The sequence below is a fragment of the Dromiciops gliroides genome, chromosome 3, assembly GCF_019393635.1.
Source record: "Dromiciops gliroides isolate mDroGli1 chromosome 3, mDroGli1.pri, whole genome shotgun sequence".
NCBI lineage: Eukaryota > Metazoa > Chordata > Mammalia > Microbiotheria > Microbiotheriidae > Dromiciops > Dromiciops gliroides.
This window is the reverse complement of record NC_057863.1, coordinates 619334829-619359780: the sequence shown is the minus strand read 5'-3', so window position 1 is coordinate 619359780 and position 24952 is coordinate 619334829. Positions and strand designations below refer to the sequence as shown.

The following is a 24952-nucleotide window of genomic DNA, read 5'->3' as shown; positions in this document are numbered from 1 at the left end:
GTTAAGTGTCTGAGACTGGATTTGAACTCAGGTACTCCTGACTCCAGGGCCAGTGCTCATCCACTGCGCCACCTAGCTGCCCCCCATTCTCTTCTTGTCCTTACAAACTTGGAGTATGGAGAAGTGTTCCTTGAGTCCCTCCAGTCAATTCTCTTCTAGGAGGGAGCCAAATTCACTGCACTCTGAGCACAGACAACAATCTCTTGGCTATGGTATGTGGCCATTACATAGAAACATCACAAGGTGAGTAAAGGTCTCTGGGAATTCTCCCTGTTCTTCATATATGCTAGAAGATGGATCCATAGACTTCATCTTTCTCGCTAGTACCTCCCCTGAAGAACTCAACTATTCACTCTGAATTTACCTTGTTCATTTTTTTTTTTTTGCGAGGCAATTGGGGCTAAGTGACTTGCCCAGGGTCACACAGCTAGTAAGTGTCAAGTGTCTGAGGCCCGATTTGAACTCAGGTACTCCTGAATCCAGGGCCGGTGCTTTATCCACTGCACCACCTAGCCACCCCCTACCTTGTTCATTTTTTTTTTTTTTTAGTGAGGCAATTGGGGTTAAGTGATTTGCCCAGGGTCACACAGCTAGTTAAGTGTTAAGTGTCTGAGGCTGGATTTGAACTCAGGTACTCCCGACTCCAAGGCCAGTGCTCTATCCACTGCACCACCTAGCTGCCCCTACCTTGTTCATTTTTAATTGGAATCTTCTTCCTTCTCCTCCTCTTCCTCTCTCTCCTTTTCCTCTTCCTCTCTCTCCTTTTCCTCTTCCTCTCTCTCCTTTTCCTCTTCCTCCCTCTCTTCCTCCTCCTCCTCCTTTCCATCTGTCTGCCTCTCCATCAAACTAAGTAATGACTTCCAATTGTTAGTCTTTTAAAAAAAAAACTTTGCTGTACCAATCTTTGTCTTCAGCTTTAGTTCTACTCTAATTTTCAAATTTCCTTTGTGATTCTTTTAGGCTTATTAATCTGTCAGTTTACAGGGTTTCTTTTTAAATGCACATTCTAATCATTACTCTTCTTTTTCTATTTCATTAATATATCTTTTCAGAGACATAAAGTCATCTTGATTTCACCCCCAAAACATGTACCATCATGTCTCACAAAGAGGTGGCATCCAAACTTGAAGGTCCGGTTCCAATGTTTTGCTTAAATATTTCCAAGAAAATGGATAGCACATGTTGGCAAGAAAAAAATGGACACACACCTTTTTTCCATTGAGTCCTGAGAAAAACCCCACTTGTATTCTGTACATATCTTGGGCTGGTGATAAGAGCTCCAGTTTAAGTAGGACTTCCCTGGGGATAACAGTCTTAACAGGAAATCTTAAAGGAAAGGTGCCATGATCAAGCTTCTGTTGGTCTCAGTGCTGGTGGCTGGAGGTAAAACTTATGCCTGGGAGGGAGCTGGGGAAGGAGAGAATGGAAGATTCAGTGTAGTATAGCAGAAAGCAAAATCATCAGAGACTTGAGAAGCCATTAGGTCCCGTGCCCTTATTTGACAGATGAGGAAACTGAGGTACAGGTTAAGTGACTTGCCCAGAGTCACACAGTAAGTATCTAAAATGGAATTTGAATCCAAGGGCAGCTGTTTATCCACTAATCCAGGATTGTCAGGATCCCTTTATACTATTAAAAATTAATGGGGGGGGGGCAGCTAGGTGGCGCAGTGGATAGAGCGCCGGCCCTGGAGTCAGGAGGACCTGAGTTCAAATCCAGCCTCAGACACTTGACACTTACTAGCTGTGTAACCCTGGGCAAGTCACTTAACCCTTGTTGCCCCGCAAAAAAAAAAAAATTAATGGGGATTTCTCCCCCTCCCAAAGAGCTTATGTGAGTTTTGTCCGTTGGTATTTACCACATTAGAAACTGAAACATCAATGAAATTATTATGAAAATAATTCTGAACTCGTTGACTTCCTTGAAAGAGACTCGAGGACCACACTTTGAGGACTTCTGTATATGCATGTGTGTATGTGTGCATACGTGCGTACATACATGTATATGCACATGCATGCGTACACATGCATGCATATGTACTATATACACACACACCAGGCTGCCTCCTTTATGCCCTGCTCTTACTTACAGATAAGGTACCTGAGTCCCAGAGAGGCAGTGACTTAACCCAGTTCAAACTGGTCAGGAGCAATAGAGCCAGAATTCAAACCAATTTCTCTGTCTCCAATTCCAGCATCCTTCCATTATACCATCCTGCCTTAGATGAGATTTGTAATCAGAAGTGACCTGGGTTCAGAACCCAGACTGGTTTTTACTGGCTGTGTAAACCTGAATAAATCACTTCTCCCCTCTTTGTGCCTTAGTTTCCCCCTCTGTAAAATGGAGATCATAATACGTGTACTACCTATGACGAAGGGTGAGGCGAGCCAAGTATTTGATTACTTTTAATTTGTTATAGGACTGTGAGCTATCATCATTCAGTCACTTTGTTCTGGGCTCTGGTCTTCCATATTCCTTATCGCCTGGGCCATCTCTTCTTTGTTATCTTCTCTTCCATGGTTCTCAGTCTCGTGGGGTATAAAGAAACTGGAGGGGGCAGCTAGGTGGCACAGTGGATAGAGCACTAGCCCTGGATTCAGGAGGACCTGAGTTCAAATCTGACTCAGACACTTGACACTTCCTAGCTGTGTGACCCTGGACAAGTCACTTAACCCTCATTGCCCCACCAAAAAAAAAAAAAAGAAAGAAAGAAAGAAACTGGAGAGGAGTTTCAAGGGATGGATGGGTATTGAGGCAGGGAGATGGTCAAGACAACCTCCCACAGTCCCCATTTGTCTATGTACTCTATCATTACAGGTCTGACATCGGGGCTAGGGTTAGATGATGTGGCTCTGTGGTTGGATGATATCTCATCTGTCCTTTTTAACTCTCTCTGTGTGTTTTAGTTCTAGGCTGTGGGGTCCCCACCTACCCACCCAACTTAAGCAGGGTAGTTGGAGGTGAAAATGTGCTGCCCAACAGTTGGCCCTGGCAGGTCAGTAATCCCCTCTCCCCAGCCCTAGCTGGAATTAAGGTTAGGCAGGATGGGTTCCCATCTAGGGTGGGTGGCAAGGGGTAGCTTTTGTGTACCTTTTTATAAATGCACATGTTATTAGTGTTACAAAATCCTTCTCTTACCAGGAATTATTATGTGATAAGACAGATCACTTGTGTTCCAAAAAGGCTTTGGTGTATAGTAATTGCATTCATTATTTAATTGGTTGGAGTGGGAAGCAAGATGCATAGGGAGATGGGAGATAGTTTGTCTTAAATTTAAGATACAATAATGCTGGGGCAGCTAGGTGGCACAGTGGATAGAGCACCGGCCCTGGAGTCAGGAGTACCTGAGTTCAAATCCAGCCTCAAACACTTAACGCTTACTAGTTGTGTGACCCTGGGCAAATCACTTAACCCCAATTGCCTCACTAAAAAAACAAAACAAAACAAAAAGATACAATAATGCTACATCATCACTTGTAAAAAAAAAATAGCTTCTTCTTGGCCTTCTCCAGCACCATTTTCCCAAAGTTCACTAAGTGCTCAGGGCTATTGCCTAGACCTACCTTGGTATAATCAGAGATACAATAGTTGGATGGGAAGCTTCTAGGTCCTACTTCACCTTGATCACTTGCAGGGGAGGAGGAGGGTAGAGTGAAGAGGGGAATGGGGAACCCACCGGCCCTTCCCATATAAACTTCTTGTTGTGCTGTGGGACGGCTCTTCCTGTCTCCAAGGGTAGCATTCTATCCACTGGTCACTCCCCCCATGTCCCCTGTCACTCCCTACCACCTTTAGAAATAGAGGAAGAGTATGCTGATCCAAACAAATGTCCAATAACTGCCATCTCCAGCTTTGCCTCCATCCTCACCAAATGATGCTGCCCCTTCCCTCCCAACCTTTCCCCAAATTTTAACCCCATGATGACTACAGAAGTCTCTGGAAGACAGGACACCAGAGTCCCATCGAGCAGATCACTGACTTCAAGGACTTTTTAATACAGAATTTCAGTCTGGTACCACTCTGGCTCCAGGGGTAAAAAGTTGATCCATGTCAACAGCCTAAGTCTTGGTCAGTCTGACCTGGGAAGCTGGCCACTGGATAATACTATTAAAGAAGGAAGCCTGTCCAAGGATCTCTGTACCCGGCTTTGGCCAACCTCTTTAGCTTAATTATAAGCCTTCATATATTCCTTTGCTCTTGAAGGCATGGTTATAAGCTTTAACCTCTGGATGTCACATTTTCTCTATATTTTCCTTTCTTGGAACCTTCCTTGAATTTCCCTGACCTGTTTTATAACCCCGTAAACAATCAGTAATTTCCAGATTGGACACTCAGGGTGGCCCCAGTGGTGCATGGAGTTCATATCTCTATATGTGTGTATGTGTGTATACCTTACATGATGTATATATCTTACTCTCTCTTCATATATATGTGTGTGGATGTATATGTGTGCATATATACATAAATACATATATACACATACATATATTACATTATATACACATATATTGCATTATATATACAATGCGTATATATATACATTATACATTTATACAATGTGTGAGATTCAAAATTGGATATATGGAGCATCAAACTCCCCCTTTAAACTTTTCCCTTTTGTATATATCTCCCCTACCACTAAGAAAAAGGAGCCTCCAAGCATTAATCTGTGAGGGATTAGTTTTTATTGCTTGGGAATTAATTAGACAACAAAAGGTGATACCAATTAGGGAAATAGGGAAGTAGAAATATAGATGAATGGCCTTAGATCTAAACTTAGTCTATTTTCCTTTATAAAACTCACCGAATCCCAAACTGCCCGCCAAGCTGCAAACCAGCACACCCAAAGCCGAACACCAACCACGTGTTTCTGAACTCCTCTCTCCCGCGCGTGCTGCCATGGCTAAGTTTAACAGCCAGAAAATGCCAACTTCCATTCTACCCTCACTTTTAAGTTCGTGTCCCAGAAGTTCCTGGCGTTCTCGAGTTTTCCTCCCAAAAGGGGAGGTCCTTCAAAAGCTGCTTCAGTAGCATGTGCAATCTCTCAAATGATTCAGCTAAAACTTCCGATATTAATCTTTACCACAAATAATTTTTACCACAAATGTAAGGTGGGATTAATTGAATAAATCCATCAAATCACCCCACCCCATTTAAAGTAATTGTCAGGAGTCCAATGCATTTATCAGGTGAAAACATAGCTTAACTGCTAACTAGGTAAGATCAAGACCTGGACACCATCTTGAATCAATGAAAGGCATGGCAGTTAGGTGCCCTGGGGAGTCTGCTCTGATTGAGTGAGGTCATGCCCTGAGGAGCTCCTATAAAAAGCAGAGTGAGTGTGGAAGAGAGGAGAGGTTTCCAGGGTCTGGCAGTGAAGAGGAAGGAGTGGAAAAGTCGCTAGCAGAACTGGCAGCACAGGGACAACTGGAGAAAGGGAGAGAAGGACTGAGCTGTTGCAGAGAAGGGAGAAATGAAGGGTCTTGGAACCAAATAAATGTTTCCTGAATGGAATGATTGATTAATTCCACAGAACCCAAAGTCACTAAAATGGCTGAGACTAGGGAGCCCCAACTCTCAGAGGGAAGGGGATATGATTCAGTAGGAGAAGAGAAGGAGAAAAGCAGATGGCACCACTCTGGTGTGGACCTTTATCTTCTCATATCTGGACTAATAGCCTACTGAGGGGCGTGCCTGCCTCAGGTCTCTCCCCACTCCACTGCTCCATTCAGCAGCCAGATTGCTTTTCCTAATGTGCAGGTCTGACCATGTCACTCCACTCCATACTCTGTAAACTCTGATGATTCCCTATCACCTCCAGGACCAAATATAAAAAGCTTCTTCTTGGGTCAGTTAGGTGGCACAGTGGATAGAGCACTGGCCCTGGATTCAGGAGGACCCGAGTTCAAATTCAGCCTCAGACCCCTAACACTTACTAGCTGTGTGACCCTGGGCAAGTCACTTAACCCCAATTGCCTCACACACACACACAAAAAAGCTTCTTCTTGGCATTCAAAGTTCTTCATAACCTACCACCCTCTTATTTTTCTGGTCTTCTAACACTTTACTCCCCAATAGGGACTCTTCAATCCTTTGGCACTGGCCTCCTGGATGTTCCCCTAACAAAAGGCTCCATCTCTTGGCTCTGGGCATTTTCTGTGGCTGTCTCTCACATCTGGAATGCTCTCCCTCCTCATGACTTCCCTGGATTCCCTCAAGTCCCAGCTGAGGTCCCTCCCATCTTCTATCGGAAGCCTTTCCCAACCTCTCTCCATCCTATTGTCTTCCCTCTGTTGATTATTTTCCATTTATCCAGCATATAGCTAGTTTGTACATTATTTGCACATTGTCTCCACTATTAGATAACAAGCTCCCTGAGGGCAAGCGCTATTTTTTGCTTGTTTTTGTACCCTAGCACTTAGCACAATGCTTGGCACATAGTAATGAATGTTTTATTGACTGACTGACTGACTGACTGACAGAGACCTAGATTTTCCAGGAGCTTTATTGTCTCCATTTTCTCCCCAGGTCTCTCTTCAGTACGATTACAATGGTGTGTGGAGACATACCTGTGGGGGATCCCTAATAGACAACAACTGGGTACTGACTGCTGCTCACTGCATCAGGTAACTGTTCTAGAATTCTATCCAACATAGGTCTCCCACCATTTCCAAACACTTATTTCTGGGGATTGGGACCAGAATGATCTAAACGTATTACCAGTGTGTCTAATTAAGCTCTTTAAAGGAATCTTGCAGATGGTTACTTGCCCAAAGTGAATTGAATTATGTTGTGGGAGGAAAAACAATTGCTATTTGCAACTTAGGGTACAAGTCAGTAAAAAGGCTTTCTTTCATTCAGAGTTCTAAGCCAAAACAGAAAGAAATATTAGTTGGTACATTGAGAAGGGAATCTCTATAGAGCAAGTAGGCTTCTGAATCCAAGCCATTTCTTCACCAAAATTGATTACATGCAAAAAAAAAAAAAACCCAAAACAAACAAACAAAAAACCATAGCTCCATGCTGGGTCCCCAACCAATTAGCCACTGGTCTTGGGGGACAGTTTGTGTTTTAGGAGAGATAGAGACTTCCTTATGTTAGTCATTGGCCTCAGGGGTCTGAGACAGGGCTGATTCTGTCTAGTTAGCTTCTTCTACAACCAGGAGTAGAGAAAGGCAAAACATAGAGTTAGATTGGACTACCCATTTACACTGAAATGGAGGCATATTATTAAATAGTATTACTCACATGTCAAGAAAGGGAAAATGTAATGTCCTCTGTCTGTCTCTCTGTCTCTGTCTCTCTGTGTCTCTGTGTCTCTTTCCCCACTTCCTTTTCTTCCCTCCTTCTTTCTCTTTCGCTCTCTCTCTGTCTCTCACTCTCTCTCCTCCCTCTTTCTGTCAGTCCAGCTCTGTGTCTCTGTGTCTCTGTCTGTCTCTGTCTCTGTCTCTCTCTCTCTCTCTCTCTCTCTCTCTCTCTCTCACACACACACACACACACACACACACATACACACTTCTCCACTAAAGTTCCCTTCCAACACTTCACCTTGATGTAGCCATGGCTTTGTGTTCTTAAAGGCTATGACAGTAGACCTACTTGGAACAGTCCTCCCAAGTTCTAGAGATTTCAAGTTCAGGTCCAAGAATGGACAGAGTGTCTGTCACCTGAAGGCCAGGCAAGGCTCAGCACCAGAGGATGGACCCATACAATAGAAGGGACTTTGGAAATCATCTATGGGACAGGGATGTTCTTAACCTTCTTTCTCTCCCAGACCCCTACAGAATTATGTTTTTAAAAGCACAAAATAGAGTACCGAAGATTCCAAAGTTAGGCTAAAATAGAGTTATCAGAAAGTTTTTAAAAAGAAGTTCATGGTCCCCAGGTCAAGAACCTCTGACTCCAGTCCATCCCCCTTAGTCTCCACAGATGGAAAAAGAGGCTACAAGAAGGGAATTGGCCTGGCCAAAGTCCCACAGCTAGCAAGTATCAAAGCCAGAATTCAAACTGAGCTCCTAAAGTCTGGATTGGGCACCCTTCCACTGCACCCTGACCTAAGTTTGAGGGATGTTTTTGAATCTGGGGACAGTCACTCCCCAAACCACTTTCTAGGGCAGTGCTTCTCACATGGTGTGACAAGGAACCAGGACACACCCCAAATTTCTTGTCTGTTTTACAATGAACCTTATTTTGTTTCTTGTTGCTCAGATACTTCAGCCATGCCTGACTTTTCATGACCCCATTTAGGATTCTTTTAGTAAAGATACTGGAGTGGTTTGCCATTTCCTGCCCCCAGTTCATTTGACAGATGAGGAAACTGAGGCAATCAGGGTGAAGTGACTTGCCCAGAGTCACACAGCTTGTGTCTGAGGCCAAATTTGAATTCAGGTTTTCCTGACTCCAGGCCCAGCTCTATCCAACGTGCCAGCTGCCTATATGTTGTTTCTTAGTAAGCATTAAAAAATAATAATTTTACAAGGTTCTACTACAAAAGGTTTGGCCAAAGTGTTTTCTGGTTTGGGGTAAGGAGTTGTATTTTGTTTTTAATCATGTTTTTAACCATATAGCAAAGTTTGAGAACCACTGAATGTAAAAGAGTTGGGAATTCCTGGATAACTATAACCACAAAAACACAGATCATTTCAATCTTTCCCAGAATCATTGAAGAAAACTCAGGGCAGGAGCCCACCCAATAGTATTTTGCAATAATTGCCACAAGGGGCAGCTAGGTGGCATAGTGGATAGAGCACCGGCCCTGGAGTCAGGAGGACCTGAGTTCAAATCCAGCCTCAGACACTTAATACTTACTAGTTGTGTGACCCTGGGCAAGTCACTTAACCCCAATTGCCTCACACACAAAAAAAAATTGCCACAAGCCCTATGCATACCTCTTGGAAACCTGTGAATGTCCAAGATGGGTCTCAGACATGAAATTGCAATGCTCATTCCCAGTCCTGATGACCATAAGTCCTGCAGAGCTGACCCTCTTCTCCTATCACTTCTCTGTTCCACAGCTCTTCTAGGACCTATCGGGTGCTGCTTGGAAGACAAAGCCTGTCCACTGATGAGGAAGGATCTCTTGCTGTCCGGGTTACCAAACTGGTGGTCCATGAGGACTGGAACCCTAACAAGCTTTCCAATGGGTACCTTAAGGGCATCTTCTCTACTTTGGGTTGAGTTGGGAGGAGGGAAGGGGTTCTTCTGGAAGGCAGTAAGGCTAAGAAAGAAACAACCAATCTTCTCTTGGGAAGAAGATGCCCTCTGGCCAGTGCCTTAATCTCCTAGGAATGGAACAGATGAACTCAGATGAGAATATACTTAGTGGGAATATTTGGTAAGGAATGCATGAAAATGTCTATAATAGGAACAGTGATAGTCCCACTAGACAAACCACAGATCATAAGTCACATCTACAGCCAAATTTTAGGAAGGACATTGACAACTGGGGCATGTTCAGATGAGGGTGACCGGACAGGGAGAATACTGGTTAGAAAGGAGGATTAGGATCATAGAATTTCAGAGTTGAGAGAGACCTCAGCAGACAACCAATTCCAATTGTGGGAAAACATCCCCTGTAGAATTTATCTGAGAAGTAATTTTCCATTTGCTTAATTTGGTACAAGGGTACGGGGGCAGCTAGGTGGTGCAGTGGATAAAGTCCCAGCCCTGGATTCAGGAGGACCTGAGTTCAAATCCAGCCTCAGACACTTGACACTGACTAGCTGTGTGACCCTGGGCAAGTCACTTAACCCCCATAGCCCTGCCCAAAAAAAAATGGTACAAGGATCACTTGGACTGGGAATGTTTAGTTTAGAAAAAATTGGGGGGAGATGTGATTACCGCCTCCAAATATTTGAAGCATTTAATAAATGCCTTATCTATAATGAAGGTCTGTCCCATGGAAGTCAGGCAACAAACATTTATTAAACCACTAATATGTGTCAGGAACTTGGCTAAATTCTAGGATTACAAAGAAAGGCAAAAAAAACCAAACAACAACAACAACAACAACAAAAAACAGTCCCTGCCCTCACAGAGCTCCTATTCTAATGGAGAAGACAAACAAACGTAAATAACTAGATTCCTATGAGATCTATACAGAATCAATGAAAAGTAATCTCAGTGGTGAAGACACTAGCAGCTGGGGAGGACAGGAAAAGGTTGCCTGCAGAAAATAGGACTTGTGCTGAGTCTGGAAGAAAGCCAGGGATTCTAAAGTAGGATAAAGGGGAGAGAGTGTGGATAGAATTGTAGATAATTCCACTTGGACTCATTGTAAGAAAATACTTCCTAACCCTGAGAACTCTCCCCAAATGGACTAAGTCCCTGTCCCTTAAAATCACAGTATCATAACCACAGAAAGGTAGAGATTAGAGTCCATCTAATACAAGTCTCTCATTTTACAGATGAGAAAACTGAGACATAGAGGGGTTAGTGATTTGTCCCCACAAGTAGAAAGTGACAGGGCTAGGATTAGAACTCAGGTCCTTTGACCCTTAGGTAAGAGTACGCTATGTCCAACAGTCTATCCTCTGTGATACACTGTCTCCTGTTGTGTTGAACTCCTGGTGGTTTAGAAATTTTCAGTGGTGTCAAACTCAAGTTGAAATAGATTCCTGCCAGTGTTATAGTGACTTAGAAAAAAGCTTTTGAAACAGTGAGTCATGACCCCACATAGGGTCAGATAACTGAATGTAGGGATTGTGAAAACAATTGTAAAAGGTTTCTGGATGCGCAACAGCATATATATACACATATATAATTATTATTAATTAGAAAACCACAAATTAATATTACCTATATGATACTATATTTTTAATTTTTTTCCCAGTTCCCAATTATTTCCCAATGTATTTCTCGATTACATTTTTTTTAAGTGAGGCAATTGGGGTTAAGTGACTTGCCCAGGGTCACATAGCTAGTAAGTCTTAAGTGTCTGAGGCCAGATTTGAACTCAGGTACTCCTGACTCCAGAGCTGGTGCTCTATCCACTGCACCACCTAGCTGCCCCCTCGATTACATTTTTTTTTTCTTCTCTCTCTCTTTTTTTTTTTTTTTTAGTGAGGCAATTGGGGTTAAGTGACTTGCCCAGGGCCACACAGCTAGTAAGTGTTAAGTGTCCAAGGCCGGATTTGAACCCAGGCACTCCTGACTCCAGGGCCGGTGCTCCATCCACTGTGCCACCTAGCTGCCCCTCCTCGATTACATTTTAATCTGGCTTGTGTTGCACTGGGGAATTTTGCTGGTCTGTATTCAGCATGGGAGTTTGACACCTCTGGATGACTTCCAAAGTCCCTTTGGGCTCTGATAGACTGTGATTCTCTAATGAGGAGTCCTTCCCCAAAGTAATCTAAGCAGGGAGGGACCCAAGGAAACCAGTGCTTTAGCCATGTTCATTTGGCCATGGGATGAAGGATAGATTTGAGAAGGAAGGGACAAGGGTCAAGGATAACTACTGATCTGATATCTCCAACTACCTTCCAAACATCCCCCTCTAAGGGCTTAGAGATCACCGTTACTCTAAACCCCACATTTCAATGGATCCGTGAGCTCATGTACATAGGCACTCACTTCAACAATACAGGTTGCACCCCATTGCTGCTTAACCATTTTGCGTGTGTGTGTGTGTGTGTGTGTGTGTGTGTGTGTGAGAGAGAGGGGGGGGGAGGGAGAGGGAGAGGGAGAGGGAGAGGGAGAGAGAGAGAGAGAGAGGGAGAGAGAGAGAGAGAGAGAGAGAGAGAGAGAGAGAGAGAGAGAGAGAGAGAGAGAGAGGGAGGGAGAGAGAGAGAATTTAAATGAGGTATGGCTTCATTAAACCATCCAGGATTAATGGAGAGGAGACAAGACTGGCTGTTGTCTGAGTTTTGTTGGGGTGAGCTCAGGTCAGAATGAGGAACGAACCTACCAAGAAGCCAATCTCTCCTCAGACTCTCTTTTCTCTCTCTATCATACCCAGGAATGACATCGCCCTGCTCAAACTGGCCAGCTCTGTCTCTCTGACTGATAAGATTCAGCTGGGCTGCCTGCCTCCTGCAGGCACAATCCTACCCAACAATTTTGTCTGCTACGTCACAGGCTGGGGACGACTGCAAAGTAAGTGGGAGCCCAGAAGTGACAGCAGGTTAAAGGGTCCGGGAGGGAAAGGAGGCAGTCCCCACCCAAGGCTCTCTCCCCACTCCATTGCTCGAGGCTGGCGAAAGGTAGCCGGGAGCAGAAGATGCTAAAATAAGGTTAGAGGAAGAGATCCCATGATTTAGAGAGTGTAGTGCCAATCCCCTGATTATAAAGGGCCAGAGAGGAGGAAGTTATTTCCTCACAGTCACCGAAGTCCTAGGTGGCAGGGGTGGGGTTTGAGCCCAGATTTTCTGATAACAAACCTAATGTCATTCTGTTAAACCACCTAGCCACAGATTGGAATTGAGAGCAGTCACTGAGCCTGGAACCCTGCAAAAGGTCTGAGGGTCCAGCAACCCTTCTCACTTTCCCCCTGGCTCTGGGCATCCCTGGGTCTTCTTCTGATAATGCAATTCTGGGGTCAGAAATGCAGGCCAACATTATTAGATAAGGAATAATTCTAGAAGGAAGACTACAGGATCTGAAACGGGAAGCAGGGATGTGCTGGTAAATGTTTAAAAGCTGACTCTCTGGGGAGGGGCAAGGCAGGGAGAACACCTTTTTATGTTTCCCCTGTAGTATTAATATCTTCTCCAGCACTTTCTTAAGTCTGGACAATTAACAAAACAATCAATCTAACACTGATTGGTAAGTGGCATTTGCTGATTGCCATGATATAAATGCTCACGTGGAAAATTAAACAATTGGCTCTCTGAAGCCAGCAGGAGCTGACCCAAGCACACTCTTGGCTGGAAATCACTTCAGAGGCCATTGGTTCAAACCCCAAGATTTTACAGATGAGGAAACAAGGCAGGGGAAGTGGAGTCAATGACCCAAAGTCAAGCAAGTTATAGATAACAGAATCAGAATTTGAACCTAAGTCCTTTTAACTCCAAATCCGGGTCTCTTCCCATTACACCTCAATACCTCCCCAGTTGAAATGATGTCCCTTGGGTTCACCTTGAATAAGTGTCTCCAGGGTCTAGGAAGAGAGATACAAATTTTATGCAAATTATTATTTGCCAGTGAAAGGTGGCATTGAAAGGTGAAATTGAAATCACATGTTAAGGCACTCTAAAATAATTTTCCCAGAGTCCCATAGTCTGTGTTTCTATGTCATCACCTCCTGAGGCTCATAATACCTGTGTGACCTTGGCCAATGCCCATGGGCCTCAGTTTTCTCATCTGTAAAATGAGAGGGATGGGGGCAGCTAGGTGGCACAGTAGATAGAGTACCGGCCCTAGAATCAGGAGGACCTGAGTTCAAATCTGACCTCAGACACTTGACACTTACTAGCTGTGTGACCCTGGGCAAGTCACTTAATCCTCATTGCCCCCCCCCAAAATGAGAGGGATGAACTCCAAGTTCATTTCTATCCCTAAATCTAGGCTCCTATGATTTTGAGAAAGATAATATGGACTCACATCCCTGCTTTGCCATATACTAGCTGTAACTGTAAAGGAGCCACTTCTCTTTGAGACTTGATTTCTCCATCTATAAAATAGATATAACAATATTTGCACTCTCTCCCTCATGGGGCAGTTGTAAGGAAAGAACTTTTCAAACCTTATGGTGCCACAGAAATGCAAACTACTAGTATTACAGTTAGCATTTTGTGACCTTCCAGAAAACTGTAGTGGAAACCTTTTCCTGACCCTGGGGATCCAAAGATCACTTGTCTCTCAGAAGATCTGGGTTCGAGTCCCATTCACCAGTTGGGTGACTTTAGTCAGGTTCCCCTCCTTCCCACAATTCCCTTGCCTTCCTCCTCTCCCTCCTCTTCTTCCTCTTTCTCTTCCTCCTCCTCCTCCTCCAATCATTTGATGCTTCCATAATTTCTAGAGCCCCACGTTTCTCACAAGATCACCTCCCCATTAACTAACTGTGTCTGTCTCTGGTCTCCCTCCAGCCAATGGAGCTCTCCCAGATATCTTACAGCAGGGTCGCTTACTAGTGGTAGATTATGCCACCTGCTCTCTCCCCACCTGGTGGGGCAGCTCCGTGAAAACCAACATGGTGTGTGCGGGTGGTGATGGAGTGATCTCCAGTTGCAATGTAAGTATGGAAACTGGGCAAATTTTCCCTCCCCATACATACCCCGTTTTCTGACCAGAAATGAGTTGTGCAGCCAAGGCCTCACTTGCTTCATTCCAGATGGATGAGAAACTGGCTGGCCAGGGGATTAGAACCTGGGTCCAAAGCCTCCTGGGTTCTTATTGACTATATGACCTGAAGCAACCTCCCTACGTTTGTTTCCTGTTTGAAAAATGAGGAAACTGGGGGCAGCTAGGTGGAGCAGTGGTTAGAGCACCGGCCCTGGATTCGGGAGGACCTGAGTTCAAATCTGGCCTCAGACACTTAACACTTACTAGCTGTGTGATCCTGGGCAAGTCACTTAACCCCAATTGCCTCACCCCCCCAAAAAAAAGACATCCCCCTCCCCAAAGACCCTTCATCCAACCTCATTGAACCCTTGTTTTCCCGCAGGGAGACTCTGGTGGCCCACTGAACTGCCAGGCAGCTGATGGTCACTGGGAAGTACATGGCATCGTTAGCTTTGGCTCATCGCTTGGCTGCAACTACTACCACAAACCTTCTGTATTCACCCGGGTCTCCAACTACAATGACTGGATCAGTAACGTAAGACCTTTCCTCCTGTTTCCCAGGGCTGGAGCCCAAATCCTCCTCTGCTTTCCTGGTATAGCATGAAGACACACTAGAAAGATGGGCACGTGAGGTCTTAAGAGAAGCCATCCTGCCTGGTGGTGAAGGAGCTCCTTCCTGAGAGACAGAAAGGAAACAAGTTATATAAAAGAACATTAGAGCTAGAAGAGATCCTAGATCACAGATTAGGAGAACTCAGAGGGACCCTGAAGTGAAACATTTGAGGACTGAAAAGAACCACAGGACATTGAACATGAAGGCTGAAAGGGACCACTAGAGGGTGTCAGAATTGGGAGGGCCCTTAGAACAGTGGATGTCAGAGCTGGGAGAGCCCTTAGAACACAGGATGTCAGAGCTGAGAGGGCCCTTAGAACACAGGATGTCAGAGCTTGGAGGACCCTTAGAACACAGGATGTCAGAGCTGGGAGAGCCCTTAGAACATAGGATGTCAGAGCTGGGAGGGCCCTTAGAACACTGGATATCAGAGCTGACAGGGTTCTTAGAACACAGAATGTTAGGGCTGGGAGTGTTCTTAGGACACAATGTTAGGGCTAATGGGGACTTCAAAATACAAAATGTGAGAACATAAACTATTAGAACATAGATCATAAAAAGTTAGTACAAAGAATATACCTTGAGAGAGGAGGAAAGGAATGAAATCCAATATGCAGGTTGTTCCCTTGGGCTGAGGACTCTCCAGACAGTGGCAGAAAAGTTCTGATTGTCGTTCCCCAGGATAGCCTCTGAACACATGACAGGGCAAACCCTAGCTTTTGAATATCAAGAGAATTCTTGATGGGGAAAGTCAAATCAAATCAAACTATTGAAGAACTGAAATAGCAGACCTAAACATGTAAGAAGCTTTCAGTGAAGGAAATGATATTACAAAGGCCAAGTTCGCCCCAAGAGAAGAGTTGGGAAAATGCACATCTCTCTACTCTTTGAAGGGGACCAGGGGTGTGGACAAGTGCATATTCTGGCAGACATGGTTGATGTATTGATTAGTTTTGTTGAACTGCTTTTTAAATCTTTTATTTACAACAAATGTCTCACAAAAAAGGGATATGAAAGAGAAGTGTTTGAAAATGAATGCTATACAATACCACTTTTAGGTCTTTTTCCCAAAGAAATCATGGAAAGGGGAAAGGGACCCACATGTACAAAAATATTTATAGCTGCTCTTTACGTGGTAGCAAGGAATTGGAAGTTGAGGGGGTGCCCATCAATTGGGGAATGTCTGGATAAGTTGTGGTATATGAATACAATGGAATACTATTGTGCTGTAAGAAATGATGAGCAGGAGGAGTTCAGAGAAACCTGGAGGGTCTTGCGTGGGCTGATGATGAGTGAGATGAGCAGAACCAGAACATTGTACACAGTATCATCAACATTGAGTGTTGACCTACTGTGATGGACTATATTCTTCTCACCAATGCAATGGTACAGAAGAATTCCAGGGAACTCGTGATAGAAGAGGATCTCCAAATCCAAGAAAAAGAAAAAAACTGCGGAGTATAGATGCTGAATGAACCATACTATTTCTTTTGTTTTTGGTGCTGTTGGTTTTTTTTCTATTTTGAGGTTTTTCATCATTGCTCTGATTTTTTCTCTTATAACAGGACTAATGCAGAAGTAGGATTAATGTTATTATGTGTATATATATGTGTGTGTATATCTATAGCTATAGCTATAGATATATAGATATATAGATATAACCTATATCAGATTACCTGCTTCTAGGAGAGGGGGGAGGGAGGGAGGGAGGGAGGGAGAAAAATCTGAAATTGTAAAGCTTGTATAAACAAAAGTTGAGAACTATCTTTACATGTAACGGAAAAAATAGAATACCTTATATGTAAAATTAAATTAAATTAAATTTTTTTAAAATAGTATAATATTAAAAAAAGAAAATGAAAGCTATAATTTAAATAAAACAAAATTAGATAAAAGTTTTTAAAAAATAATGATCTGGATGAGAATTTCCATGATTTAGATATTAAGGACACAATATGAAGAGTTAGTGAAAGCTGGAATTATTTCTTTCCTGCTCCCCCACCCTCTAAAAATATTAGAAATAGGGCAGCAGGGACAGCTAGGTGGCACAGTAGATAAAGCACTGGCCCTGGATTCAGGAGTACCTGAATTCAAATCCGGCCTCAGACACTTGACACTTACTAGCTGTGTGACCCTGGGCAAGTCACTTAACCCCCATTGCCCTGCAAAAAAAAAAACACCAAACAAACCACAAAACAGAAATAGGGCAGCTAGGTGGTGCAGTGGATAGAGCACCGGCCCTGAAGTCCGGAGTACCTGAGTTCAAATCTGGCCTCAGATACTTAACACTTACTAGCTGTGTGACCCTGGGCAAGTCACTTAACCCCAATTGCCTCACCCCAAAAAATAAATATAAATAAATAAAAATATTAGAAATGTTCAGAGTATAGTTGGGCCATCTGCTATTGGTAGACAAGTTTGTAGGGCAGAGAGGAAATTCTACAAAAGCCCCTTCCTACCTAAGCTGCTCTTTTCTATCTTCCACAGGTGATAGCAACAAACTAATCAGAGAAGCCTGGGAAATGGGTCCATTATAAAGGAAAAAGGAAATAAAATGGACGTAATGAGAAACAAGCTGACAGAGTTGGAGTGGTCTCTTAACCAACCATCATGTCCTTCCCCTCTGGGGACCCTTTAGGAAAGTGGGCCCTGTGGGTCACAGGCAACACTGAGGTGGTGCCCATGGTTTCTGACATGCTCCCCTTGTAGTCTGATTCCAACCTTAAAGAACACAGACCAACACTTAGGTCAGATGAAGCTTTTCAAGAAAAAAAAAATACATTAGACAGCCAATAGCCCAGGGGAGGAAGAACTCCCTGAACCTGGAGTCAGGAAGACCTGAGTTCAAGTCTGGCCTCACATACTTACTAGCTTCATGACCCTGGGCAGTTGTGTAACATCTTTCTGCCTCAGTTTCCTCAACTGTAAAGGGGGATAATAATATCACCTAACTCCTAGAGTCATTGTAGGGATCAAATGAGATATTATTTGTAAAGAGCTTAGTAAAGTATCTCCCACATGGTAGACACTATAGAAATACTACTCAGGGCAGCTAGGTGGCGCAGTGGATAAAGCACCGGCCCTGGATTCCGGAGTACCTGAGTTCAAATCTGACCTCAGACACTTGACACTAGCTGTGTGACCCTGGGCAAGTCACTTAACCCCCATTGCCCTGCAAAAAAAAAAGAAATACTACTGGTGGTGATGGTGATGGTGATGGTGATGGTGATGGTGATGGTGATGGTGATGATATTGACAGAGGAACAAGTAAAAAGAGTGCTGGGTCTAGAATCAAAGGACCTAGGTTTGAATCCCTGCTCTGTTTTGGGGTGAGCTTGGACACTCATTCTCACTAGGTTTTTGTTTCCTCCGTTATAAAATAAGAGGGTTGGCCTAGATGATCTCTGAGTTCCCTTTTTGCTCTGAATTCTTTGACCTAAGAGAAGACCTGGGTTCCAGAGCCCTGGGTTCTAGTCCCAGCTCCCATACTTACATGGCATGGAACACACAGCTAGCCAGGGTCAGAGGTTGGAATAGAGGGGTCAAGGGAGTGATGAGACAAAGTACTCCAGATAAATTGAGGAGGGAGAGAGAGCACTGGGGGGAGAGGGCGGCTCATAGAAGACCCAGACTGAAGCCCAAAGGAAAAAAATTCTAAAAGAAGGAGGTGAGCAGAGATGGATGACTTCATATCACTTCTTAAAATTTACTCTGGGGTTTCATGTAATGAAGGTTAATGGATGAAAGAGGAGGTATCAGGCAAGAAGATATGACAATTGAAAAAAACCTCAGACAGTTTCTGGGTAATTAATAATCAACTTCTTAATTAGACTAGTTAATAATTAATAAATTGATGGTCAGTGGTTTCTCTTGGCCATTAAAGACCTCCAATGGAGACATCGAATGCCTTAAATACCTTTGTAAAAGGTAATGCTCCAGGGGCAACTAGGTGGCGCAATGGATAGAGCACCGGCCCTGAATTCAGGAGTACCTGAGTTCAAATCCAGCCTCAGACGCTTGACATGTACTAGCTGTGTGACCCTGGGCAAGTCACTTAACCCCCATAGTCCCGCCAAAAAAAAAAAAAAAAAAGGTAATGCTCCAGGGGCAACTAGGTGGCGCAATGGATAGAGCACCAGCCTTGGAGTCAGGAGGACCTGAGTTCAAATCCAGCCTCAGATACTTGACACTTACTAGCTGTGTGACCCTGGGCAAGTCACTTAACCCCAATTGCCTCACCAAAAAAAAAGGGGGGGGGGGAATGCTCCTGACAAGTGAAAATCAACCCTGATGGATGGACATTTAATGAGGAAGTGACCTAGAGATCCTTGGCTCCTCATGCTGAAAACGTGGCTCGATGGTGAGACTCAGCCACCTCTAACAATCAGGACACGGAAATTCATCTCCATCCAGACAATTCTGGTTGTTTTCTCCTTCAAGAGCTGGTTCACACCAAACTCTAATGAATAAAAAATAAAATAAAATAAAAAATAAACTCTAATGAAGAGGTACAAGGACAGAAGATAAGAACTAGTCCAGACTGGTTATTGTTCACACTCTCAACAGAAGTAAGGTCTCCTAGTTGGGTCTGTACAAGATTTAAGAGCACGTTCCCCAAGGATTAGGGGTAATCTCAATCAGCCATTTCCTTCAGAGGCTGACCTTCCATAGGAGCTGGGCCTCAATGAAGAAACAGAGGAGAAAAGGCCTGGATCCTAATTTAATAATTTATTATTAATATAATAGAAAGATAATTTATCTCAAAGGTGAACAAAAGCCTAAAATGTACAAGATTAAGATCCAATCCCAACTTCAACAAGGACCTTGAGCAAATCATTTTCCATTCTTCACCTCAGTGTCCTCATCTATAAAATGGGAATAGTGGTCACATATCTTGTCCCCCAACTAGCCAGCCACACTGGAGGAGATATCAACATCCAAGGTGATCTCCTTATCCCTCTTTTCTCATCATTGGACCTACTGCTCCTGGGATTAAGGTCGCAGAGCCAATACCTCCCAAGGTCACACACATATGTTACCATACAGGGTATACAAACTATTTAGAATTGGCACTGGAGAAGGCATTTCAGGGCCTATTTCTAGGTTGGAAAGTCAAGGGACATTGCCCATAGGTATTTGCAGGCATGGAGAGGGGAGACTTTGAGGTGGGAAAGAAGCACTCATTCTCAATTAGTTTTTTGCATGTGTGTTGTTGTTTTTTGGGTTTGTTTGTTTTTGTGGGGAAATGAGGGTTAAGTGACTTGCCCAGGGTCACACAGCTAATAAGAGTCATGTGTCTGAGGCTGGATTTGAACTCAGGTCCTCCTGAATCCAGGACCCGTGCTTTATCCATTTCGCCACCTAGTTGCCACCCTCAGTTAATAAAAAACCTTTCAAGAGGAAATTAAACTAGCCAGGAATTGATTTGAATGTGTCCTTGCCAGACAAGGCATTAGACACACAAAAACAGAAAGGACAATGAATTAACTCATCAGAGAGAAGTAACAAGTCCTTACAAGGACTGGAACCTTCTTCGAAATCAGTAAACCAAGATGCACAGGTGTTTATACATACATATGTATGCATGCATACATGTGTATATACAAATATGTATATATATGATATAGAAATTATTGTATGTATGTGTATTATAAATATACATTAATTTATATATATATATATATGTCTATGCCTATATACACGGTGTCCCAAAAGTTTTAGTGTGGTTTTAAGCTTATTAAATTATTTGTTAGGTGAAAAGAAAGAAAGAAAGAAAGAAAGAAAGAAAGAAAGAAAGAAAGAAAGAAAGAAAGAAAGAAAGAAAGAAAGAAAGAAAGAAAGAAAGAAAGAAAGAAAGAAAGAAAGAAAGAAAGAAAGAAAGAAAGAAAGAAAGAAAGAAAGGAAGGAAGAAAGAAAGGAAGAAAGAAAGGAAGAAAGAAAGAAAGGAAGAAAGGAAGGAAGGAAGGAAGGAAGGAAGGAAGGAAGGAAGGAAGGAAGGAAGGAAGGAAGGAAGGAAGGAAGGAAGGAAGGAAGGAAGGAAGGAAGGAAGGAAGGAAGGAAGGAGGAAAGCTAGATCACAGTTTAAAAACTTTAATTACCACTGGGTCCAAGGCTGGGGCATTGCGTGCTCTCCCGCTCCAGTGGTAGGGGCCCTTTTCAAGGAACTCATCCAGTAAGTAGACTGGACCACGTTTAGTTCTTGGGGGAGCCTGGCTTCTACTGAGAGAACTTGGGCTCCTTTTCTCATACTCTTTCTCATACTTTTGCACTCCACCCTTCCAGCCAAGAGTCCTAAGTAAAAATTATGTAAAGTTTTGGCTTTCACTTTGTGTTAAGGGTCTTCCCAAAAGGAAGACTAAAAAGGTATTTGGTATACAATATGAATCAGGTATGGGACATGTATTTATTTCTGCCAGACAAAAGAAATGCCGAACACAAAAGATGTATTAATGCAAGCATGCATTAATAAAGAAAAACCATAAAAATATGATAACAGAACTACTGTTGTACTCTCCTGGGAAGTTAAGACTTATACATCAGAGGGGCAGCTAGGTAGTGGAGTGGATAAAGCACTGGCCCTGGATTCAGGAGGACCTGAATTCAAATCCGACCTCAGACACTTAACACTTACTAGCTGTGTGACCCTGGGCAAATCACGTAATCCTCATTGCCCTACACACACACACACACACACATGACTTGCACATCAGAATATGAAATAGTTTGTAGGAATGCTGAATCATTTTCTTACCTTTCACCTCAGCTTTACACTGTCCAAACAGTTCCTTCCAAATCCATGTCTTCTAGACCTGGAAGGCAGGCCATGCCTCCCCCCTGCCCCCATTAGTGGTCATCTTCTTCAGTGAAGAAATTTCCTCTGCCTTCCGTGAGCTCCAAACCAGAGAACCTCTCAAACTCACAAAGCTGCCTTCAAGCCTAGACACAGTCATCTTAAAATTAATTTTCAGTCACTCATGGTTTTTGAAGAAACACAGAAGAAACAACACGAGGTCCAAACTCAAACTCAACCAGACATGTTTTTCAACTGACTACACAGTGGGACTAAGGGCACCAGCCTGCTCACCCCTCACCCCGACAAGAAGCTTGAAGACTTTAGCCACATTTCAAAAATGAATATGAGAGCGTCTGATGGTGAGTCATCTCCATTTAAAGATTTAAGCATTCTTTAAGGGTCTACTATGTAACAGCCATGGTGTTAGGTTCAGGGGAAGCAATGACAAAAAGTGAACAGTAACTACTCTTAAAAAGTTTACAATCTAGCCTAGGGAGATAGCATGTACGTAATTTTGTTCAGTTGTTTTTCAGTTATATCCAACTCTTTGTGACCCCATTTGGGGTTTTCATGAGAAAGATACTGGAGTGGTTAGTCATTTCCTTCTCCAGTTCATTTTACTGATGAGGAAACTGAGGCAACCAGGGTGAAGTGACTTGCCCAGGGCCACTCAGCTAGTTAGTATCTGAGGTTGAATTTGAACTCAGTGTTCTATTTGCTATAACCTCTAGCCACCCTATGTACATATGTGGTAATATAAAACATAGATACAAGGTAATATGCAGACCCATTAAAAACCTCCTATTCAAATAAAAATATTTTTTTAAAAAATAGATATTTCTCTAGTTTAAAGTACTGTGAGGAAATGGGGATTGATCTCCTCTCAATAAGAATATAATAGTCGGGGCAGCTAGGTGGTACAGTGGATAGAGCACCGGCCCTGGAGTCAGGAGTACCTGAGTTCAAATCCGGCCTCAGACACTTAACACTTACTAGCTGTGTGACCCTGGGCAAGTCACTTCATCCCAATTGCCTCACTAAAAAAAAAAAAAAAAAAAAAGAATATAATAGTCACCATTCAAATTACACTCCTCCAGACCTGTTTGAGGAAAAAGGTCTCCTTCTCCTTCCCCCCTCCCCCAAACAAAATCACATGGTTCAGGGAAACCCTGAGCTGGTCACAATTAGGTCCTGAGCTATGTCCATATAAGAGAAGAATTGAAGAACTGTCCCTGTATCACCTCTCCTATTGACTAAGAAATACTGCTTTCTGATTAGCTAGTTTTTGCCCGTAGATTGTGACCTTTGAGTAATCAGACCAATGATGAAAAAGGGGAGGGGCCATTTTGCGTTAGGGATTAGGAGATAAAAGAAGGTCTGTGAGCCTCCATTTTTTGTCACTCACCAGACTTGAAACTGGGACTCTGACCCAGGCTCAAAAAAAAAAAAATCCATTGCTCTTTCCATCTGGCCATTCTTCCTTTCTTATTATTATGGGTGTGAACATAACAAAATTACCCAAATCAACCAAAGCTAGTCCTTAGTATTCAAAAACTTTTTTTCCCTCTAAAACAGTTTGCTTTTTTTTTTCTTTTTATTATCCCTTTGAAACAAACAAAAAATACCACTATGGTAAGAAAAGGGAGTTGGGAAACTAAAGAAAATAGTTCTCCACCTTAATGTTCTTACACTCCAATTTGGGCAAAGTAACCCTGTTTCCAGTAATTCGAAGGGAATGTAAGATTTCCATTCCCTCCTCGTACCCTCCCACTCCCTTTTAAGTACACATTGAAAATTCAGTCAGACTGAATTTATTCATAGATTACAAAAATGTTTCTTTCTGGGATTTTCCTTTAAAACACACACACACACACACACACACACATACACTGAGCTCTTTCATGGGTGGTAACAAAGCAAAGAGAAAAAGGGACCAGAGAGGTCCTGCTTCAAGTGGGGCTTCAGAAGAAAACCAAGGGGGCTGAGGGAGGGCAGAGAGCCAAAAGAATAGTGGGTGGGAGGGGGTTCAAGCATTCCTCTATTTTAGCAGCGAGCTGGGAAAAAGGCCAGTTTCAAGAGCAGAATGGTCATGGGGAGCCCTGCCCTTGGCATTAAAACTGAGCTACCCCTTTGGGGGGGGGGAAGGGCCCATTGCAGAGCGAGGATTTACAGCTGCTGATACCAACTGAATTCAGTTTTTGCCAATAAGTAAACTCTTCCAGTGTGTTTTCCTAAAATAATTAATATCCCTATAGTCTTAGAGTGTTTCAATAGTTGTCATGAAGGGGGCAGCAAGGTGGCTCAGTGGATAAAGCACCGGCCCTGGATTCAGGAGGACCTGAGTTCAAATCCAGCCTCAGACACTTGATACTTACTAGCTGTGTGACCCTGGGCAAGCCACTTAACCCTCATTGCCCCGCAAAAAAAAAAAAAAATTGTCATGAAGGGACACCAGATGGTTAGAAATGCTAAGAGAAAGAACCTTAGAAATCATCCAATGGAACCCCCTAATTTTCCAGAAAAGGAAATAGACTCAGAGAGGGGGAAGGGATTTGTTCAAGGTTACCTAACTAGAAAGGGAACTAGTTATTTATCAAATGCCTACTATGTGCCAGGCACTGTGTCTAGGACATAATTATCTCATTTGAGATAATAAGAAAAGGATCTTGTTTTATCTTCACATCAATGCTGGAAGATGCTACTATTATTCCCATTTTACAATAGAGGCAGACAGGGGTTAAGTGACTTGCCCAGACTCATACAGCTCATAAGTATCTGGGCCCAAATTTGAACTCAGTTCTATCCTGATTTCGGGTCTAGTGCTCTAACCACCATACCACCTAGCTGTCTCTAAACCAATAAAAGAACAGCTGGGATTAAAACCCAAAAGACAGGGGCGGCTAGATAGTGCAGTGGATAGAGCACCGGCCCTGGAGTCAGGAGGACCTGAATTCAAATCTGGCCTCAGACACTTAACACTTACTAGCTGTGTGACCCTGGGCAAGTCACTTAACCCCAATTGCCTCACTAAAAAACAAAACAAAAAAAACAAATCAAAAGACAATAAGTATCCTTTCCATGCACTTGCCTATGTGACAGAAAGGTTCATATTGGAACCAAAAGTGGCCTGGGTTTGATTCCTGCCTTTGATACTAGCCATATGAGCACTGAAAAGAACCCTAATCACTTTAAGCCTCAGTTCCCTTCTCTGTAAATGGAGATAACACCGGTGTAGTAGATTGGTGGAATAATGTAAGCCTTAAAGTGCTTTGGAGATGTTGGCTCTTTTTAGAGGCAGCTAAGTGGCGTGGTACAGTCAGGAAGAC

General features: G+C 43.2%; 1 protein-coding gene across 1 annotated transcript; it reads left to right on the top strand.

Annotated features, from left to right (window-relative positions):
• Window positions 1-1321: 1321 nt before the first annotated feature.
• Window positions 1322-17407, top strand: CELA2A (chymotrypsin like elastase 2A). The gene is made up of 8 exons (XM_043996308.1): window positions 1322-1383; window positions 2907-2995; window positions 6529-6626; window positions 9015-9143; window positions 11957-12093; window positions 14025-14170; window positions 14603-14755; window positions 17321-17407. Exons 1-8 carry the CDS (start codon window positions 1344-1346, stop codon window positions 17336-17338), a joined length of 810 nt encoding a protein of 269 aa, XP_043852243.1. The 5' UTR covers window positions 1322-1343; the 3' UTR covers window positions 17339-17407.
• Window positions 17408-24952: the final 7545 nt, after the last annotated feature.